The sequence below is a fragment of the Antechinus flavipes genome, chromosome 1, assembly GCF_016432865.1.
Source record: "Antechinus flavipes isolate AdamAnt ecotype Samford, QLD, Australia chromosome 1, AdamAnt_v2, whole genome shotgun sequence".
Taxonomy (NCBI): Eukaryota; Metazoa; Chordata; class Mammalia; order Dasyuromorphia; family Dasyuridae; genus Antechinus; species Antechinus flavipes.
This window is the reverse complement of record NC_067398.1, coordinates 56,417,842-56,440,530: the sequence shown is the minus strand read 5'-3', so window position 1 is coordinate 56,440,530 and position 22,689 is coordinate 56,417,842. Positions and strand designations below refer to the sequence as shown.

Genomic DNA, 22,689 nt, shown 5'->3' with positions numbered 1-22,689 from the left:
GTCTCAGGAGACAGAAGCACCAGAGGTCAAACCACAGGGGAGGGACCCCTGGCTCTGCCCCATCCAGCGCATGGGGAGCCAGGAGGGAGCTGCAGCGGAAGGCCGCCCAAGAGCAATCTCCGCTCCCTTTAATCCACCTCCTGGAGCAACTCTCTGGACCGTGTTATTAACAGTTCTGTGATCTGCCAGCTGATCGCCTCCTGCCCATCCCTCCCAGGGAGATGTGGGGAGGGGCCTGTGGGAACACACACCCAGGGGAAGCCAAGAACGGGGAGGGGGTGAGGGAACAGGGAGGCAAGCAGCCCACAGGCTCTCCGGCCTCTGCCCGGGCAGTTTCTAAGCCTCAAACCCCAGAATCCTGGAATCGCTGACAATTAAGGTTAATTGGATGAGTCAGCAAGGAAAAAACATCAAAGGGGACTGTGAGCTCCCAGGGCCTGGGAGAGAAAAGGCAGAGAAGGGAGGGCCCCAGAGCCTGCAGGGCCAGGCTGGGCAGGAGGGGTGGGGGCAGGTGCCCAGGGCTCGAGGGCACCTGTCTGGCAGCATCTCCGTCTGTCTGTCTCTGTCTCACCCCTCCCTTCTCTCCCTCCCTCCCATCCTCCTTTTTTCTCTTTCTCTCCTTTCTGTCACTCCTATCTCTGTGTGTCTGTCTCTCTGTTTCTGTCTCTCTGTCTCTGTCTCTCTCTGTGTGTCTCTGTCTCTGTCTCTGTCTGTGTCTCTCTCTCTCTTTCTCCGTTCCCACACCACTTCAGTCTTGGAAGTCAGCAAACCCTAACTCGGATCTCACCAGGCGTGTGCACCCAGGAAAGGCACTTACTCCTCAGGGCCTCAGTTTTCCAAATCTGTAAAATCTGGCTTAGGGCTCCGTCAGCATAAAAACCTCCGCTCTCTAGACTAGAAGCTCCTTCAGCACGAGGTCTGTGCCCCGTTCATCTCTGCAGCCCCCCACCCCCCGACAAGGGGCAGGAGCGGTGACATGAGAAAGCGGGGAGACAGGGATGGCCCCTCTCCCTGCCGGGGCCCCAGGCGGTTCTTGGAGACTGAAGGCTACATCCCGCTGTTCCCCACAGTGATGAAAGCAGAAACCCAAAAGCGCATCAACGAGGGCACAGCACAAAGAAGGCACTTTATGAAGTCATTCATCAGGATGCATCAACTGCCTCATGTTTTCCCCTCAGTGAGAACAAGGACGATAAGTGTTACAGTCCCCATTTAGCAGGCAAGGAAACTGAGGCTGATGTAAGGCTCACAAAGTGAGCTGGGGCAAGAGCCACAAAGACTGGGTCCAAGGCTCTTTCCCTTGGACAACAATGTCCGCCTGTTTCAGGGCTGGCCAGTCCCGATTGTCAGTTTTTAGGTATATGTATATGTATATATTGTATACTGTATATATGTGTGTGTGTGTGAAACATTTTATATAATATGTATATATACAATATATACATACACACACACACATATTATATATGTATATATCCCTGCAGGAATAAGCTTACCCACTACATACAGAGCCCTGCATACATCAAGCAACTGACACATGTATAAATTGCATTGTTAATTTGTAACGATTCAGTATTTACAATGTATATCTGAGATTTCTGAAACAAAGTGACTGATTTGTGACTGATTGCGGGCTATGAACCGGAGAGAGAAGTCACTGATGGCTGGAAAGAAAAGCAATGATCTCCGACCCACTGAGGGCTCTGGCTGTCCAACCAGTTGTCTCGTTTTCTGAAAGAGCGCCCCCGTCTGTGACTCGGGGAGGGGACGGTCCTCGTCCCCCCGTCTCACAGATGCCTTGGAGAGGAGCCGCTTGAAGGCAGGACCAGGAGGGTTCAGCTCTTGTAAAATACCTCCAGAGTCACCCAGCCCCCACTCTGTCCCCCTCATCCACGCTCTCAGCTCGGAGCCCCCCGGGGTTCTCTGCCTGCCCCCCACCCCCCGCCAGCCCTGCCCCTGGGGTCTGGCCCCCGGGCTGGGTCGGCCAAGCTGGCCAGGCCCACGCTCTCAGGAACATAAGGCGTCAGAGCTAACCAGGGTCTCAGGATCACCCTAGGCCGGCCCTTCCTAAGGGGGCCAGGAGGCCCAAAGGAAGGGAAACGGCCACCCCAAGGCCCTGCATCAGCGGAACGGGCCGCGAACCCATTCTCCGGCTCCGAGGGCTCCCTGCTCCGATGCCAGCTCAGGGTGAGGGCAGGAAGGGACCAAGGACCTGTCCGAGGACAAAGGGTGGCGGGGAAGGCCCAGGTCTCTGGGACTCAGGGACCACTCCTCCACCTCGCTCTCCACACAGTGGGGGCTTAATAAATGCCCAACTAAATTCAATAGTTCCAAGTTACTCAGAAGGCTGGGAGCAGAGGGGAAGGCTACAGCCTCCCAGCCCCTTTCTCCCCACCCTGGGGACCTCGGCAGGTAGTGGTCCCCTCCCCCCAGCCCCCTTTCTGCCCACTCTGGGGGGCCTCAGCAGGGAGCAGTCCTGTGTCCCCCATCCCCTTTCTCCCCACCCTGGGGGCCTCGGCAGGTAGCAGTCCCCTCCCCAGCCCCCTCTCTCCCCACCCTGGGGGGCCTCAGCAGGAAGCAGTCCTGTGCCCCCCCCCAGCCCCCTCTCTCCCCACCCTGGGGGCCCTCAGCAGGACACGACCCCCCTCCCCAGCCCCCTCCCGCACTCACCGAGTTGATGCAGCCCAGCTCCTTGTTCAGGAGCCAGGGCAGGGACAGCTTGCCCTCCCCCCGGTAGCAGGACTGGATCCTCTCCTTGATCTTGTCCTTGATCTTCTTGAGGGTGAAGAGGCAGAGGACGGACTCCTTGGGCGGCTTGACGCGGTTCTTCTGGCCCTGCGCGAAGACGGTGAAGAGCACGTCGTCGGCCTGGGAGACGCCGAGCTGGCGGGCCAGGGCCCGGCCCGGCTTGCTCAGGTAGGCGTCCTGCACCAGGCGGTACTCGACGCCGCCCTGCACGCAGCCGATGGGGAACTCCACGTACGAGTAGAACTTGGGGTCGTCCACGCAGAGGCGGACGATCTTGGAGGTGAAGAACTGCTCGCCGGTGGAGTCGGGCGAGGTCAGCTGCGTGTCCAGCTGCAGCGTCAGGTAGTAGACGAACTGCTCGCTGCTGAAGCTGTAGATGTAGTAGATGTCGAAGGCCGGGAACTTGGAGAGCGTGTCCGAGGGGATCTTGAGCTGGCTCGAGACGAACTCGTCCTGGTAGACGAAGCCGAACATCTCGGCGTTCTCCTCGTTCTCCATCAGCTTGCGGCTGGACAGCGTGGGGAAGTACTCGGACTTGCCGTCGATGGGCGTGCCGATGAAGAGCTTGTCGTGCCCGCCGGGGACCTCGATGAGCACGCCGGACATGGTGCCCGACTCGTTGACGCTCGACAGGTAGTGCTCCTTGCGGTGGTGGGGCTCGCCCAGCTTGAAGAGGTCGTCGAGCCGCAGGAACTGGCAGATGCCCTGCGAGGCGCTCCCGCAGGCCAGGAGCCGGTTGGCCGCGTAGTCCAGCAGCAGCAGCTTGTTGACGTTGTTGGTGGTCACCAGCCCGTGGGGGCAGCTCTGGACGCTGGGGGGCGGGTAGCACTTCTCGTTGTCGTCCACGGGGCCCGTGACGTGCGTCCGCAGCAGGGTCAGGTTGCTCGAGAGCTTGTAGATGCGGTTGACGGCGCCCACGTACACCTCGCCCGTCTTGTTGTGGACGACCAGGTGCGTCAGGGCCCAGTCGCTCACGGGGAAGGTCCGGAAGGGGGGCTCGGCGCTACTGGCCGCGGCCCACGCGGCCCCCAGCAGCAGGAGGGCCCAGGGACGCGCGGCGGCGCACATGGCGGCGGTCGGGAGGGGGCGGGGGAGGAAAGTGCTCCGATAATCCCTCAGACCCTTCAGGGATCCACATCTAGGGCCTTGTGGAGACAGCCGGTCCGGTCCGCCCTGGAGGAGAGGAGAAGCGGGTTAGAGCGGGCACGGGCTGGCGGGGGGAGGGAGGGGCAGCCCCCAGGAGGAGGCAGGTTCTGAGAGCACCAGCACGGTCCGGGAGGCCTTCCTCCTCCCACCCAGCCCAGGGGGGCGCCCCCATGCAGGGACCCCCACCCACCCACGTTCCACTGACATTCAACCACCCACCCAGGCTGGGCAGAAGCAGGGTCGCAACACCAGCCTCTGCGCCCGCAACGCCGCGTTCTGCGCCCCCTCCCAGGTCTAGCGCTCCCCCGGAGCCGGCCTTCCAATGCCCAAGGCTCCGACACCCGGCCTGGCACAGGGAGGGACCGGCTCCTGCGGCGGTCGGGCAAGTGGTCACCCGGGCCTGGGAGGGAAAGAACCCAGGCACACGCAGGGCTGCTTTCCGAGACCCCGGACAATCTGACGGGGCTCGCCCCGCTGGTCCCGGCCGGAGCCGGGAGGGGGACATCCCCAAGGGTCTCCCTGCCTGCCTCCCAGGCCCTGAGCAGGAGGAGGTGGAAGGGCCCGGGCTCCCTGGCCCGTCCCCACTCAGCCCCTCGGGCCGGCAGCAGTGGGGGGAGCCGGGCTGGCTCCCCCTGCCCTCCCCGGCCAGGCGGTGGCAAGCAGCAAACATGGCCGCCGTGCATTCCCCCTACCCACACACCCCCTTCAGCCTCTAAGAAGCTCTTGGGCAGACAGGCTGGCTCGGAGCCCGGGCCTGAAGCCGTCCTGGTTAAACAAACACAAAACCAGCACAAAGGAGACAGCGTTAATGTTGCCTCCCAAGCCACACAAACAGGGCTAAAAATACATTTCTTTCTCCCTGGCAAGGTATGCCCCAGGGCCTCGGAGGGGGAGGGGGTCCTAGGGAGGAAGGGATGCCCTGGAAAAACGCGCAACCCCCAGTGAGCCCGTGGTCTGGGGGCAATTAGCCAAGCTGAGCAGTGATGGGGAGGGGGGCGCGCACCCGCAAGGACATCTGTGTGCTGGGCCCAACTCCCACGTACACACGTACGCACGAGCACGGGTGGGCTCAAGGGTACAAAGAACTGGAGGAGCCAGAACGGTCCCTTCCCCTCATTTTCCTAGGGAGCACCACAAGATCAAGAGACGATCAGAGCCGAGATCTGAACCCAGCTCCTTGGATTTCAGTCTACTGAGAGACAGGGGGAAGACAAGTCATGACCTTGATTGTGTCCTGGGCTGTTTGAGTCTGAAAGAGCATGGAGCCCTCCTCAGACTCCTTGTTAAATGCAGAAAATAAAATATATAGGATTGTAGAGGAAAACAATTCTATTGAAATATAGTTATATATATTTTTAAAAACGGGCTCCTGAAGCATGGATTAAAAGTTCCCACACAAAGGGATAAAAGGTGTGCAAGTAAGGGACTTTATATATTTTCAGATGTTTTCAAAGCAAGGGTCATTTTTTCCTGATATTTTTCTTTCCCCCTCTTTTTTTTTAAATATAATTTTCTATGGGATGCCTCTCTGGGAAGAGAGAGGGAGGATAATGGGAGAAGTAGTGGCGACATAAATGACAAAAAACGATTTCTTTTTGAAGGAACCTGCAAGTTCTGGCCACTTCTGCTGCCCAAACCCAGGTCCCTGAAAGGTCCAAAACAAGAATGCTCTTGGAAGGCCACGGAACTTCCTTATCTTTGACTCCCCAGTGTTCCCAGAGCCCAACACTGCAGCTTGCTGACCCCACTGGCCCAGAGCATCTCTGGTTCAGAGATTGGCTCGAGCCTCCCTCCCTCCAACACAGTGTCCCTGCTGGTCCCACTTCTCCATTACTGGCACTTCCTTTGTCCACATTTTACATGAGCACACACTGCTCCCCAGAATGGCCTGTAAGCTTCCCCAGGGCAGGCCCGGTCCGGTTTTGTCTGTGTCTGCCCCCAGGCAGCCTGGCGTCCGGTTCTGTTTCACACAAGCTGCCCCAACTGAACGGAGCCACGGTCAGATGAAGCTTTTGAGAAGCTGAGGTTTTCCTTGATTAAGAAAGGAAGTTCAGCACATAAGCTGTGATTCTTCCTCCCTACACCTCTGAAACCGAAATTAGACCCTTCCTCCACCTAAACGGGAACTTGGATCAGCCTCCGGGATGGGGAAGGACCAAAGCTCCCTGAAGATCCCTGGGAAGATGGAACCCTTCCAACCCTGACCCCATTTGCTGGCCCCTGCGATCTCATGTGACTCACGGGACTTCCCCAAAGTCACTTCTGCTGAGCACCCCGGGGAAGTCCAGGCCGGACAGACGGAGGCCTCCCTAGGGGAGCTCTGCCCCCACAGAGATCCAGGATCCCCAAAGGCACAGAAAGGGGCCATCGCTCTTGGGCTACACTGAGGTCCCCCGCTCCCAGCTTTGCCCAGTTTGTGACGGGATCATGGGTGTGGAACTGGAAGAGGTCCCAGGGTCACAAGGGTAAGAGGACTCGGAAGCAGGATTTGATCCAGATTCTCTAACCTGAAACAGTATTCCTTCTACTGCACTAGTAACATGGGGAAGGGCTCTGCCTGTGATAAGGTGGGGAAGGGGACAATCCACATGAAGACAAAGAGGAAGGGGGAGGGGAGGAGGAGAGAGAACAGCTGTCATTACCACAGTTCTGCTTGGCATCCAAAGCACATGGAATAGGGTGGGCATTCCACTGTATCCCAGGGAGCAGCTGCCCACAAGTCCCCCCAGTCCCGGATTCACTGAGGATGCTGGGACAGGTCAGCTTCCCTTCTGGGCTTTTAATTTCCGTCTCTGTCGAGGGAGGGGATTTGATGAGCTGACCTCAAGGATCCCCTCCTGGGAGACAATTCCCTGAGCCACAGCTCCCCTGTTCTCCAGGAGGCCCTGGGAGCAGCTCCATACTTCCCTGCACTCACTATGGCTCATGGGCAGACATGAGGGAAAGGGGAGGAACAGGGGTGACTCGGGGAAGCGGACCCTGCTCTAGCCTTACCTGAGAGGGAGGCAGAGGTGGGTAGAGCCCCAAAGCCCCAGCACCAAGCCCCGTCCTCAGATTCAAGCCTCCCCAAGGGAAAGTCCCTGGGGAAAATATGCGTCTGCTCTAATGTCACAGGCATCTCAAGCATCCGGACCTACAGGCTCCAAGATGTGTATGAAAATACCCAAGTGTGGCTGCTGCCTTCTCACATCTGTGACTGCAAACAGGCAACCCACCAGCGGGAGAGTGGGGAAGCCCCAGGATACGAGTGTGGGCATGAAGCGAGTGTTGCAGATACAAGGTGTCTGTCCCATCACCGGTCACAGCTGGGGAGGGTCACAGGAAGAGAAGGTGTCGAGGTGGGTAACCCCCCAAAGAAAGGACACGACCGGATCGGCCGTGATGAGAGAAGTGAAAAAACCTTCTCAGGGATCCAAAGACCACTTCTCTTTCTCGTGGGGCGAGCTGCATCCTGGCGAGCTGGGGGCTGGAAGAAAGGGCAGGCTAAAAAGCCAGCCCTTCACACGGACCTCAGAACACACAACTCTAGAGCTGAGCACTTAGCACAGTGCTTGGCACATAGTAGGCACTTAAAATACAGGTCGGCTCTGCAGGGCCCCTCGGACCGCCGAAGACAGACACTGGAAAGGGTTTCAGAGCAGAAGAACCTCAGAAGGGAACGTGTCAGTGGGAAGGGAACTGAGAATAGTCACGAACGAGAAGAGTAACTCATAATTCACTAGACACGGACAAAGCATTTTTCCTTCCCATCTCCTTGGGAAGCAGCTGGTGTGGAGGACCCCCGTTTTCACAGAACCCCCCAGAAGAATCCTCATCAGCAGGAGTCCTCGCTCTGAACAACACAATGACCGGAAGTCTCTGATCACTACTAGGAAACAACCAGTGAGGGGTGATGGTCCCTTCTAATTTTCACTATCTCTGGTGACCAAAAAGCAAGCTCCAGATCTGGAAACTGAGGCTTGGAAAAGAATTAATTGATCTGTCCAAGATCACACAGTTAAGAGGTATTACAGCCAGGGTTCAAACCAGATTGTGTACTCCAAGCCTGATTCTTTTTCCAGCATACCACTCTGATTCATCACGCCATGCTTGGACAGAGTCAACCAAGCAGACCAAGGCTGCTTCTAATTAAAAGAGGCTCAAGAATTAGCAAAATATCTCAGCTGAACGGGATCTGAGAATAGAACGTTAGCGCCCAGAGAGATCTCCGAACGGAGACGGGGCTGGGAGGGCTCTTGGAACAAAGAATGCCAGAGGAGGGAGGTGTCTTAGATCATCGGATGCTCAGTGATGAAATATTAAGAGCGGGATGGAAGCCTTAGAGACCACACAGTCCAAGGGACTCCTCGCCTGCTCAACCAGAGATTTCTTTTAAGCCAAAATAAACAAATGAGTTTGTACCTGTTTGTTGACTCACCTCATTAACAGGGAAATACCTTGGCACAAACAGAGCTCAGGCCTAAAGCTCTCATGCCCCCCTTTCTCTGCCCCCCACCCAGATCCAGCTACAAGCCTCCAAGGGGCCCCTCTTGGGGACTGGAGTCAAAACCTTGCGGGCTAACCAGGGTTCTAATGATTGCTCTCAATGCTTCCCCTCTCTGAACCTCATTTCTACTCCTCAGTAAGACGAAAAGGCTGTCTCAGTTTCCTCATTTGTAAAATGCAGGTGTTAAATTCTTTACCTGGGATCTGCCAAATTGGTTTGGTTTTGTTTTCTAAGTCTCATAATGGCACATGACTATCATTGACTTCTTTTGTCATCCTTTAGATTCTATTTTATTTTATGCATTAATAATGTTTCAGAGCAGGGTCCACAGGACTCACCAGAGCGCCCAAGGAGGTCCAGGCTACAAATCCTTGGACCCGATGACTTGGTCCCAATCAGCTCTCAATACTCTGATGTTGGCCACTGGCCTCATTTTGCAGCTTTCTGGGATAACAACCTTCAAGAATTCAGTCACCACCCCAGCAGAATAAGGCCTGGTGCACAACTTGCCACAAAGACTAACTTGATTGGATTAAAATTTTAAAAGCTACCAAATAGAGATAAGTCTCTCTGATGCTAACGGAAGTATGTGTGAACATAAAAGACAACGCTTCAAAAAGTTATCATCTGTAAAGATTAAGGAAAATCCCTGACCTGACCTAGTCCTGGCAGCTCTATCTGCAAAGGAGGAAAAGGGGGTCCACAGTCACCCAGGTGAGCTTACCTTAACCTTAAACTTATTAAGTGTTTACTATGCATCAGATGCTGTGTAAAGCACTCTATGAATATTATCTCATTTATGGGACCACCACAGCTGAGTGTGTGAATCCTGCCCCCTCAATAGTGGACACTATTATCATCCTCACTTTACAGATGAGGAAACTGAGGCAAAAAGGTTAAGTGACTTCCCCAGCCTCATAGAGTTAATAAGTACTGGAGGATGGATTGGAATTCAGGTCTTCCTGCCTTTAGGTGCAGAACTCTATCCACTGCGACACTATCAAGTCCCAAGCAGGGAAAATGGTTACATGCTAATTCTGTTACCATTGATGGCTCCCCATCAATCCCCATCAAAGTGATCATGAACCCTAAGTTAGGGTGTAATGCTGAAAGGATAACAGGGCATGTGTCAAATAGTCACAAAATGACATCTGTCAATAGGCTAACAAGCAGAAATCCACACTGGGGAATAGAATATTCATATCTCTAATACCCAAGCACAGGTTTGCGTGGGACAAAGCTTCTTAAATTATGGGTAACAAAATTCTGATTTGTTTTAAGTAATCATTTGATTTGAATACCTATTTTACATATCCAAAATCTATAAAACTTGGGTAAAAAAGGGGACTCAAATGGAAAAAGGGTTTTTTGGTTGCTTTTTTTGCTATTTTTATAGCTTTTTATTTCTCCAAATACATACCAATTGAGTGGGAAAAGTTTAAGAAGCCTTCTTGCAAAAGGCACCTCTGACTAAGGTCAGGTCAGGGGTCAGACAGGACATCCACCTGTGGCCAGGATCAGTGGTCAGTTTAGAGCCACAGAACAACATTAAAGTGACCAGCTCACAAAAAACTTAAACTTATAGTAGATCATGATTTTACTACAACTTGACCCAATTTACAGAAGAAGAAACTGTGTCCCATAAGCAATTTGCCCAAGATCACTTATCATTTAATGAAAAGAATCAGGACTGTGAGAAGTGTTCCCTCAGATGACAGTAGAGGTTCCCGCCTCCATCATCAGCTGAGGCTGGTGACCTCTGGCTGGGAAAGGTGATTCAGAAGGCTGTTAGATTTAGAGATATAGGGAGGTATGAATGTAGGTATATAGGAGTAAGATGTTAAACATTTAACCAAAAGCTCTTTAGGGGAAGAAAAAAAAAAAAAAAAAAACAGGCAGGCTTTCCGGTTTAACCTACATAATTAACATTTCCTCCATCACTTTCTGAATCCAGACAATCAATGAGACAATAAATCAAGCTGATCTATAATGTTCGCCCATTTCCAAGATATAAATGCTCACAATGAAAATTTCATGATCCCGGGAGTACAGGCTAGCCCAGAGAAAGCATCTGAGGTGCCTCTGGCCCTGAGGTACTGAGATTCCCTGGTTTAGAAAGCTAAACCAGCAGCACAATAGTCGCCTTGCATAAATGGGGACTAAAAGTATTTTTATTCCTCGGCCTCCACCCCTCACCACTTAGCACACAATTACCACCTTCCCTGATCACACCATACATGGGTGTGTGAATCCTGCCTCCTCATCCCAACAGGGAAGCCCAAGGGAGGGGTTGACAGGGCCAGCCCTGGAGGTCCCCTCTGGGTCTGGGGGCCTCCGACAGTCTCTTGCCGTGGCACAGGCACACAGGCAGCTCGCACCTCCCATCTCCCCCGGGCTCAGCTAGGGCACTGTGTCCGGTTCTGGGCACCATGTTATCGGAAGGACATCGACAACTGGAGCCTGGCCAGAGGATGCCATCTAAAAGGCCCGAAGACCTTCTCACGTGATGATCAGCTGAAGGAACTGGGCACATTTAGCCCAGTGAACAGAAGACATAAATGCGACATGACAGCCGTCTTCCAGTATCTGAAGCATGATGATGAGGGGCTAGATTTATACTGAATGGCCCCAGAAAAAAAAAAAAAAAAAAAACAATGGGTAGAAGTTACAGGACAGCAGAGAGGATGTAAACAGGGCAAGAACAGAACTGGGCGAGAACCATCAGAAGTTACAGGGGGAGCACATTTCAGCCAAAATCTCAAGCGGAACCTCTGCACCTCCCTAAGATGGAAGGCCCGGTCTAATTAGACAGGGGGTTCCCTGGTATGGGAAGTGTGTGAAGGAAGACTAAAGGCCCCCCCAGCAGAGATGCTACAAACAGGCTTCCTCCTAGACCATAAAAGGGATGGAGCTTGGAGAGCCTGCCCAACGCCGACATTCTGTGAAACCCTTGCTCTGGCTGAGGACTGATGGGTGACAGACAGCATTAGTCATCGCCCTCAGTCCCTGGAAGGCTCCAGACCCCGGAGAGCGGTGGCAGAAGGCAGAGATCCCACCATGTCTTTACTGGCAAGATTCTTTGGCCTTCTTCTGGCTCCAGCATAGAAAGCTCAAACTGTGAAAACAAGCTTCTTTGGGGCTGGTATTGTGGACGGGGGCTTAATGCTGGTGAACTCCAAAGAAAACATGAATCACTCAACGTTTATCAGTTCAAAACAGGCCTACAATTAACAAGGGGTGTTTTTTTTTTCCTCCTACAGTATAATTATATACATCTTAATGCAATTACCATCCCTGTATTTTGTATATTAAATAGTAGGCAAATGGAGTGAGGAAGAGGCTTCTTAAACTTCCTCTCCTTCCCTCCCCCCACCACTCGAGTCCCCTCCTCCCTTGGCTAGGGATTCCTGAAATAACTAAGAGTCTAGCCCTGCTTTGTTGGGGGTTTGGCTCAGAGTATCAACTTCAGTCAGGGAATAAGCGTTTATTAAGGGCCTACTATGTGCCTACCTAAAGAGAAGGCAAGGACAGTTTTCCAGCCCTCCAGATGCTCCATCGAATGCAAACAGAAGGCTCCCTAACGCAGTCCCTTCCATTTACAGATGAACAAACCCATTCTCCAAAAAGCAAAATAAGTTGCCCAAAGTTTGTTACCAGAGTAAAGGGTAGAATTGGGATTCAAACTCAGATCTTCAGCACTCTTTCCCCTGAACTACAGGGCCCCTCTTCAAGTAGGAAGATGGGACAGTCTGGATGTGAGAAGAAGGAAGAGGGAGACAGGAAATGGCCAACGAGCCTTGGTGATAAGGAGGAGTCAGCAGGGTCTCTCTGGAAGGTCACTGTCCCTGGGGTGGGAGAGGCCTGGGGCCGAGTCCCAGCTCTGAATCTTGGCATCAGCCCAACTGAGTCTCTTGGCCATCTCTAAAACAGGAATAACATCACCTGCTTCTCTTAAGACTGTGCTTAGGAAGCATTCTGTAGACCATAAAGTGCTATGTGTGGGGGGTTTTACAAATAACATTAAATACATAAATAACATTTTCTTTTTTTGTCTTTAAAAGGAGGGATACTGGGAGAAAGGATGGTGATGTAATTAAAGCAGGAGAAGGCAAAGCGTGTGAGGTCTAACCTCCCCCCAACCCCAAGAATTCCAAGAAGGATTGGGAGGGTGGGCTTCAGAGCAAGGTCATCGGCAGAGCCAGAGTTCCTGACCCCTCCAGCTGTCGTCAGGAAGAGGAAGCACTGGAAAGGACTGAGGAGGAGAATGTGATGCTGGAGTGAAAGCAAGCTTGGGGATTTCCTTCCTCATCCTGCTCCATCACTTGTGACTGAAGAAGCCCCAAATAAATACAAGATCTGTGCCAAGCCATCCACTCTAAGGGGATCCTTAGCCCCTGACCCAAATTCTGGACTGCATATGACCGGCCAAGGCGGGGCAAACAGGAGGCGAGCAGAGCCTGTGCTAATGGGAAATCATTCGTCCCAGTCCCACTACTGGATCCCCACCAACAAGGCACATTATCCCTGAGCTCAGTTTCCTCATCTGTCAGCCAGGGATAATAATATTCCAACCATCTTCCTCACAGCATCATTGGAAAGATCAAATGAGATAACCTGCACAAAGGACTTTGTAAATTATGAAGTACTCTATAAATGTCAGCCATTAATATTATTATTACTGGTGTGAGTTATTAGGCAGTTGAAACAGTGACCTTTGAAGGCCCAACCTGGATTGTTCCTCTTCTTCCCATGGATGCCCAGATGGGGGGGCTGAGTCTGGCTAAGGGCAGCTAGCTTCTGGGCCTGGGCACAGTTACCCACCACACAGATAAGGGTCTTCCCCATTGGCCTTGGCCAAAGAAGTACTGGATGAAGAAACTCTCAGGGCCTTTCCATGTCTGACACTCTATGTTCTAAGGTTTTTTTCCTAGTAAGGACATTTTGGAGACAAAACTTGTGATTTACTCCCAGTGAGGGTAGGTACTTCCAGTGAGGAAACTCCCTCTTTTCCAGGAGACATGAGCTATCACCCTGAAACTTTATAATTTTAAGGCAGATTTGTCTAAGGTCACCTAGATTTGAACCCCAGGCCTTACTAACTTACTGATCTATACTCCCTCTTTATTTATAGGTAGAGAGATGGATGGATGGATGGAGAGAGAGAGAGAGACAGAGACAGAGACAGAGACACAGAGACAGACAGGGAGAAAGAGAGAGAGAGAGAGAGAGAGAGAGAGAGAGAAGAGAGAGAGAGAGAAAGAGAGAGAGAGAGAGAAAGAGAGAAAGATTGATTATAGTTCTGGCATTATGTTATGATGACTGAAGATGTACTAGCCCTCACACTTCATTCCCCAGACTGTTCAACAGTTTTCAGTGGCTCCTCATAGAATTCTAACTCCAGAGCTAGGAAGGTCTGCAGTGGTCACCTATCATTTCACATCACAGAGGAGAAAACTGAGACCCAGAGGGATTCATTAAGTGACTTGTCCAAGATCTCATGGGTAAAAAGCAGAAAAGCCAAGGTCCAAACTTGGGTCTGACTTCAAATCCAATGTTCTCTTGATGCAACTAATGGCACTCTCTCCCCGTACGGAACGAAACAGTTTAGCCCTGTATTCAAGATCTTTTACCTAGCTCCAACCTTCCTTCCCAGTCTGTACACAAGCCTCCCGCCATGGGCCACCCCCTGCTTCCCAATGCCCCTCGATCACTTTCAAGGTGCCCGTCCACCCGACAGCCAACCCTACAAGAGAAGAGAAAGGATTTGGAAACTGGGAGAATCACAAGTCACAGCGATAACCTAAGCCAACCTCCGTACCCTACAGATGGAGAAACTGAAGTCCAGAGACAGGAACTGACTCAGAAGGAATTATCTTTGGATTGTCCACGGTCCTGACACAGGCTTTGCTCAAACTGGACCTCCCGCCCCTCCCTCTCCTCCTAATGAAATCCCGCCAGTCCCTGGAGACCCAGCCCATAGGTCAGCCCCTCTGGGAGAGCTGCTACTTGCCTTCCGCCCTATCTCTCCCCCAGCGCTCTTTCTAGCAGAATAGCCAGTTGTGAATCCATCACAGTGTTTAGGATGGCCTGCACCCATTCCTAAAAGTCAAAGGGTCTCTGTTGTTCCTACTTACTACCTGTGACACCCTGGCTAAACCATCAGCTCTTTCCAAATTTTCATTTCAACTCATCTGTAACTGGGAGAGGCTGGGCTATTTGATCTAAGGTTGCTTCCGACTCTAAATCCCAGGATGCTATCAAGGGATCCTGCCCCAAAGAATAAGCTTCTTTCTGGAGGGGGAATCGGTCCTACTCCCCTGGACAAGCCCCTTGTAGCTTGACTCACAGCCCACCCTGCCTCTGATCGCAGCTAAGAGGCGACCCGGCCACCGTCACCTACATAAGCAGCTGCTCAGTAAATGTTTGCTGGGGGACTAAACTTGTGGGAGAAGGTAAAAACCTACAGTTTGCTGGGTGTTGATCACACACACATGCTCCAGCACACACACACACCCACGGCTGTTTAGAAACCAAGCCACCTGGGCTGTTTCCTTTTTATAAAGGAAGCACTGCCAGCCTCAGAAATCCAATTTCCAGGCAGAGGGAGCCCCAGAGGAAACCCGGGCTACTCCCTCCCAAGTCTCCACAGGACGGGAGCACCGTGCTTCCACTCTGGGCCAGTGCATCTAACGGGGAGAGCCCAAGATACTACAGTGGTCTGCCGTTCCCTTCTCCAGGGATTATGGCAAACAGGGTTCAGTGACTTGCCCAGGATCGTACAGCCAGGAAGGCCACATCTGAACTCGGCTCTCCCTGACTCCCGACTCCACACTCTATCCACTGAACTGCTTCAAAGATCACAGGGTCACAACAGATTGAGAACTGGAAGGGCTTTCGAGGCTCCAGGATTCAAATCCACTCTCTGACGCCCAGACCACTCCTTTTTCCCCCAGTCTCACAGTCCTCCACCATAGCATGACACATGCAAGGCCGAGCTAGGCCCTGTTACCATAGGAGCATCATAGGAGCAGCCTGAAGACAAGCCACCAGGTGAAGAACTGGGGCAGGACTGGGAGCATCAAGAGATGCTCTTCAGCTACAGATATAATGGAGAGATCCCTGGGCCTCAAATCACAAGACCTGAACTCAAATCTGGCCTCGGACCCTTTCTAGGTGAAGCTGGTCAAGTCACTTCACCTCAGTCTGCCTCAGGTTTCTCACCTGTAAAATGGGGATAATAACCCTCACTTCCCAAGGCTGGTATGAAGATAAGGTGAGATAATATTTGCCAAATGTTTTGAGAACCTCAAATAACCATATAAATGTTAATTATTTATTATTATTATTATTGTAAGGGGGGGTCACCCACACCAAGGAGATCACAGATCTTTAAAGCACCACAGACAATAAATTCTGAAAGGATGCAGCCCTTGGGAGCCCCCGGGAACGGAGGGGGCTGCTTGGTTTTTTGCCAGTATCTCCAGTGCTGCCCTGCCCAGGGGTCTCCCCCATGTAACTGGCATTTGATAAACAGCTGAATCATTGTGGCCGGGAAAGAATCCAGTTGGCCTTGAGAGATGTTAAGATGTGGTCCAAACTGAAAGGAAAGGTAAGAACCTCCCAGAGAAGGAAAATGGGACAAATCCTGTTCTCCTCGGTCCCCCACAGCAACCTAGCCTGAGTGCTCAGGACATACAAGATGAACAAGCCTGAGATGGGGCTGGACCCAGAGAGCTCTGCACCAGAGGGGGGAAACCTGGGCTCCATTTCCACTAGCTAGCTGCGTGCACAACTCTGGGCAAGGCATCCCATCTCCCCTGCGCCTCAATTTCCCTTTCTGCAAAATGAAGGAGTTGGATAAAATGATCCCAAAGGGATCGTTCTTAGGGTTGGTATCATCAAGATGATGTTTTTTTGGTTTGGTTTGGTTTGGTTTTTGGGGGGGTAATTATAACCACCCATGAGTTCCCTTTGAAAATCTCCCTCCAGATCCAGCTCTTTCTTTCAGGGGACCGGGTTGAAATGTATAAACCTCAGGACTGTCACATCACTTTATTAGAAAATTAGGAAATTCCTGAGCCCTAGAGGAAGTGACTAAGCCAAGGTCACACAAAGATTTAGTTACAGTATCAGGATTAAAACCTAGATACTCTGACACCTAATCCTGAGCTCCTCTCACCACACAGCCTGTCTCTGCCCAATAAAAATTATTTTCAGATCTTCATTTATCAGTTATCTATGGTCGCCTGGCAAGGCCACCACTCCCCAGATCCCTACCCCATCCTCCCCACAAAATGTTTTACATTTTTTTTAATTCAACAAACAAAACAAAACACATCTATTTGGAAGACGTGCCCGTGTTTACCTGAACCTGGACGACAGCCCCACTGTCTACACCACACCAAGAACACCAGTATATTTCCGGCGCCTATCTGACAGAGGCGGCGTAATTTCAGCCCATTCAGACAGGGATCTGATTTTGATTTGCTTTGATTTCCGGCTCATTTCAAAATTGCTGCTAAAAAACCGACAGGCTCAGAATATCTCCCAGAGCCTCCGGGGAGATCTCACTGACATCCACACTGATTCCTAGAGCAGGTTTCGAAAGACTTTGAAGATCCTTCCTTCTTTTGCTTGAGGGGAATGTGTGTGTGTGTGTGTGTGTGTGTGTGTGTGTGTGTGTGTGTGTGTGTGTGAGAGAGAGAGAGAGAGAGAGAGAGAGAGAGAGAGAGAGAGAGTGTGTGTGTGTGTGTGTGTGTGTGTGTGTGTGTGTCTAGTCCTCCAGAAAGCCTTCAGCAGCTTTCACAAATGGGCAGAGTGATCTGGAAAGGCTGGGTGCCTGGGTAACAAACACCCACTCTACTCCCCAAAAGGCCACAGCGTCTTGGACTTCATAGATGCCTAAGATTTCAGAGCCCGTTAGGGTCCTCAGAACAAAGAATGTCACAGCTGGGAGGGATCTTACAACAGAGACCGTCACAGCCGGAAAGGGCTTTAGGACATGGGATATCAATTGGAAGAGACTTAAGAACACGGGACTACACACAGAACACAGAATACCCAGCTGGAGAGAACCTTAGAACACAGGATTTCATATCTGGAAGAGACCTTAAAAGTCATCTGCTCTTAAACCCCTCATTTTCCAGAGGAGAAAATTCAGAAAGTCACAAAGTAATTTGTCCCAAGGTCACACCAGCTAATTGGTGCCCAGATCAGTACCTGGCCCTTTCTGATTTCTCCAAACAAGGGGTGATGGAAAGTCATGAAATCTTTTGAAATCATTCAGGCAGATAATTAGGTTTAAGTTCAAGATTTTATTTTGTTTTTTTAATCTTTGTTACCTGGACAGTGTGGAGAAGAAGGGCCGATAAGATGGGCTAAATGGATTTTTTGTTCTGCCTAAAACCAAAATAAGGTATCTATATCAAATCCATGTACTACACACACACACACACACACACACACACACACACTCCTATATATGTATATAAGGATATTACCCCTTAAAAACAAACAAAAATCTAAAGCATATAAGACTAATCACACAAGCCTAAGGTTCCAGATGCAAGTCGTTTGCTCTGTCCAGTGACACTTCAGCAGCCCTACACATTCAGATAACATTACAGAGCAGGGCTGTGAGGACTAGATGCCAGGGGAAGAGGGAAAGCATCCCTCTCTTACTCCAGTCTGGGATCTGGGACTATTAAAAGGAATTTGTTTTTTAAAATGCCTTAGGAAAAATGGGCCAGGGGAGGGGAGAGAAGCCATGGAAGAGGTATTGCCAAACATGGCAAGCAAAAAAAATACCATTATAGAAAAAAAAAGAAAAGAAAAGAAAAAAGCCCGACAGGGGGGCCATCAGGGAAGAATTTCTCTACGCAGAGAATCCTAGTTGAAGGTTTGAGCCCAAACCAACAGAGCTTCTCAGAGGCAGCATTTCTGACCCCTAAGAACAAAGGCTAGGGAAGAGGTCAGATTTCCTGTGGGCCTCCTGCCCTTTCTTTCTCACTAAGCACCCCTCCCCCTTCCCCTCCCATCCCACATCTCAGCATCATCCAGATCCAACTAGTCATCCCCCACCACCACTAATTGTCACCCTTTCCTGATTAACTGTCCTCTTCACCGCCCCCCCCCACCATGACTAACTGTCACCCCTTCCTAATTGTCCTCTTCACCTGAGCACAGCACTGGATTTTTAAGAAAGCAAGTTTACTTGGGCACTGGATCTGATTTTCTTTCAAAGGGAGAAATTCTCTCTCTTGGAAAAAAAAAAAAAAAAGAAAGAAAGAAAAAAAAAAAGAACAAAAACTTAAGCCCTTCTCCTCACCTTGTTTTCTCCCAGAGTTTCTTCCCAGCCCCCTCGCTGGCACTGGTCAGGTCAGGTCCTTCCTTCCCTTCCTGGCTGCAGCTTGGGAGATAGATACCCAGCCCTTCTACCCACTGAGTCTATACAAAAGACCTTGAGATTGTTCAGGAAGCAATTAGATGCCGTACAGAGGGAAATGGTGTTTTCAAATGGATAACCCTTGATAGTCAATAGCGGCCTCTTATTCCCTCTCTAGGCTGACCAGGAGGGGAAGAGGCTTCTGGGGAAATGTGCTCCGGGCAGCTCAAGGCCCAGGATGAATTTGTAAAGACAGAACCCGAGGGCTGGGGCTTCCCACCTTCCCCCAGAACAGTTCTAGCCACTATCTATCAGCCCTAGGGAGACGGAGGTCCATTTTTTTTCCCCCAGAAATGTAGGGAAAAGCATAGTGAAGAAGAGAAAGTCAATCCACTTTGAAGAAGAGCTCCCTTTAACTTTGCTAGGCTGGCCAACCGACCTTCAGATTAAAGTCTGGCTTTTCGGAATGATTCCCAAACAGCCTTTCCATCCAGTTCCCAAAGGGAGAAATCACAACTTTGGCAAGATTTAAAAAACAACAACAACAAAAAGCATCCACCTCTAAGAAGCAAGCGGATGGGTCTGAGATACAGGAGACCAGGCTCGGCAGATTAACAAACACGGCATGACCTTGGACAAAGCACTTCTTTTCTCTAGATCTCAGTTTCCCCAAGTGTAAAGTGAGGATTCTTTGGTCCCCTTTGCTGGGTCCAGAATACTGGGATTCTAAGGGTGTTGAGACTAGGTTTGAAGGGCTGCCTGCCTTCCCGTCCCCACCGCTGCCACCACAGCGAGTCTGGGATCTCGACCTGGCAAGAAAGGGTAATACCCGGCAGGACTTCCCCCACACCCCACTTCTAAACAGAAATAACTTCATCTACCCACTCATCACCAAAACCCCAAGTCCCACCCGGCAAAGCGGCAGTGGCAGCCCCCCAACTCCAGCCAAATCAAACCTGCCACCCGTAATGGGGCCGAGGCGAGCTGTGCAAACCTCGAGCAGAGCTGATATTCCAGGCATGGCACGATCGGGCCGCCGCCCCCATCCTACTCTCCCTGCCATTCCTACCTTCTCCAGCCCCACGGCAGTCAGCAGCCCTAGTTCTGGCTTTGCCCAGCCCCCCAGCACCAGTCCCGGGCTGGCCTGGGACCACCACCCCCACCCCCGACTCCCCCCACTCCCGGCCCTGGCCAGTTCCCTAGCCGCTCGGGGCTCGGCACCCCAAACACAAGCTGCCCCCAACCGCAGAAATGCGCCCCGGGGGCTAAGCAGTCCTGCACGGAGGGGACAAGCCCAGACGCCGGCCGGAGGTGCTGGTCGGCAATAGGGGTCCCGGCCCGGCGGCCAGCGGGCGGGCTGGCTTTGTGTGAGGGCGCAGAACCCGCTGCGGGTGGGTCTGTGTGTCCTTCGGTTTGGGTACATACAGCGACGGGGGCTGAGGGCAGCTGGCCGCCCGGGGGATGCCCGCAGTCAGGCCCGAAGGCAGCCCGGGCTCCTCCCTCCTCGTCCTCCGTCCGTGGTCTCCCCGGCTCCGGGAGAGAGCCAGAGAAAGCGCCAGTGGCCGGCCCCACCTCCTCGGGAAGGCTCCCGGGCAGCGCAGGCTGCGGGCGGAGCTTCCCCGGAGGCGGCTCGGAAGCAGTGGCTGGGGAGGGGGCGCGAGCCGCCCGGCCCTCGGCTCTGGCCCTCCACAGCCACCTCTGGAGGGCCCTGGGGAGGGGTCCCCCCGCAGCCCCCGGTCCCGGCCCCCCGACCCGCCGCCGGGCCCAGGCCGAGCCGCGAAAAGCAAACTTTTGCTTCCCCCCCGACCCCCGGCAAAGGGCCGGGGCCGCCAAACGAGGGTGCGGAGGAGGTGGCCGGGCGTGGGGGTCGCGGGGGGCTCCGGTTCCGTGCTGCGGGGAAGGAGCCCCGGGCAGCAGCCGCGGCCCACCCCCTCCTCCGCGCCCGCTCCTCCCACTGCGCTGGCTCCGGAGTTAGGTCACCACGGCAGCCCCCAGTGCGCGGCCACCCCCGGAGGCTCCTTCGAGCCCGGGGCCGGGGGCTCGAGCCTCCGCCAGCGAGCGGCCCCGGCTCCTGCCTCCACCCGCAAAGCCCCCGGGAACCGAGCCGGTGACAAAGCAGCTGGTCGGCCGGCCGGATGGCCGCCTCCCCACCCCCCCACCCCAGGCACACGCGAGATCGCGCCGGAGCCCGTCCCCGGGACCCGAGGGAAGCGCGCCCCGCGAACCGGCTGCGGGGCCAGGCGGGCCGGGACTGCCGGTCCTCCGCCCTGGGCCGCCGCCGCCGCCGCAGTCCCCCTGCGCGGGCCCTCCAGCCCTTTCCTTCCACACCCCACGCGGAGAGGGGAGAGGCGGAGAGCGGAGCCCGCCCCGGCGCCCGGCTGCGGAGCTCGGCTGCGGGCGCAGCCGGCTCCCTGCCCGCGTCGGAGACCCCTCCGTGCCGCCCCTCGCCTCGCCTAGCTCTCCCGCACGCACACGCACACGCGCGGCCCGGGGCCATTCCGAGGCAGCCCGAGGCTCGTCCCCGCACTCGGAACGCCGAGCCCGGAGCCCGGAGCCCGGCACGTCCGGAGCCCGCTCGGTCCCGCGTGCCCGGCCCCCGCCCCGGCAGCCCGTGGGCTTGCCCGAGGAGGGGGCTCCCCGCCCCGGCCCCCCTACCTTGACCGCCGGGAGCTGGGCACGCGAGGGTGGGTGTGCGAGGGAGAGTGTGTGTGTGCATGCGGGCACATCCGGCCCGAGCCGAACTTGCAGGGAGCCACGCGAGGAAGGCAGGCGCGGGCGGAGCGCAGCGGACCCGATCCCACCCCCGCCGCCGCCTCCCGGAGCCGCAGCCCGAGCCGCCGAGCCGCGCCGAGCGCCGCAGCCCCGCGGAAAAGTTCGCCTCTGGGCAGCCACTTACAGCCGCGATCCGGGCTCGCCGCGAAGGGGCCGGCCATGCTCACATTCCGCGCCGCCGCCGCCGCCTCGGGCCGCCCCCCTCCCCGCCTGTGCCAGCGCTCGGGCTCCCGTGCCTGCTCGCCGCCGCTGCCCAGCATGAATGGAGGGGAAGGAATGCAGCGCGGGGCTCCGAGGGAACCAGAGCCTCGCTCTGACTTCCCGGGGAGCGCGCTCCCCGCCCGCCGCACGCACGCATACACACACACACACACTCACACACACACACTCCTACCCCCCCTTCGTTTTACTCCCCCCCTCGCCTAGGGGGAGGAGCTTCCGCGCAGCCACGCCGCCGCGAGCCTCTAGGGGGCGCCCCGACCTCTGCCCGACTCCGCCGCTGCCGAACTGAGCCATCCGAGCAGCGCCGCCTTAAAAGGGCGATGGAGAGAGAGACAGACACAGAGAGACGCCGAGCAGCCGCCTTAAAGAGGGCGATGCCGGCCGGCCGGCCCGGAGCTCAAACGCGAAGCGGCCGGGCTGCCCCGGCCCAGGCGGAGCAAGCCCGGGAAAGCCGGGCCCGGCAGGACGGGGCAGCCCCGGGAAGAGCCCCGGAGCCCGGCCCGCCCTGGGACGCAGAGCTAGCGCAGGAGAGCGGGCCCGGCAGGACGGGGCAGCCCCGGGAAGAGCCCCGGAGCCCTGGGACGGAGAGCTAGCGCAGGAGAGCGGGCCCGGCAGGACGGGGCAGCCCCGGGGGAAGAGCCCCGGAGCCCGGCCAGCCCTGGGACGCAGAGCTAGCGCAGGAGAGCGGGCCCGGCAGGACGGGGCAGCCCCCGGGAAGAGCCCCGGAGCCCGGCCGCCCTGGGACGCAGAGCTAGCGCAGGAGAGCGGGCCGGCAGGACGGGGCAGCCCCGGGGGAAGAGCCCCGGAGCCCGGCCCGCCCTGGGACGCAGAGTTAGAGCTGGAGAGCGGGCCCGGCAGGACGGGGCAGCCCCGGGGGAAGAGCCCCGGAGCCCGGCCCGCCCTGGACGCAGAGCTAGCGCAGGAGAGCGGG

The 22,689-nt window shown here is 54.5% G+C and overlaps 1 protein-coding gene across 2 annotated transcripts in view; it reads right to left on the bottom strand.

The window, feature by feature from the left end:
* The window catches only part of PLXNA1 (plexin A1), a 287,103-nt gene extending 265,211 nt beyond the window's left edge, over positions 1–21,892 (bottom strand). The window contains exons 1-2 of one of the 2 annotated variants that reach the window (XM_051983114.1): positions 21,661–21,892; positions 2,671–3,921 (exon numbers count right to left, since the gene is read on the bottom strand). In XM_051983114.1, the coding sequence (XP_051839074.1) occupies positions 2,671–3,816 (1,146 nt within the window). In that variant the 5' untranslated portion in view covers positions 3,817–3,921; positions 21,661–21,892. The remainder of the gene's footprint in view (positions 1–2,670; positions 3,922–21,660) is intronic. The other variant, XM_051983104.1, reaches the window with a different exon arrangement.
* Positions 21,893–22,689: the final 797 nt, after the last annotated feature.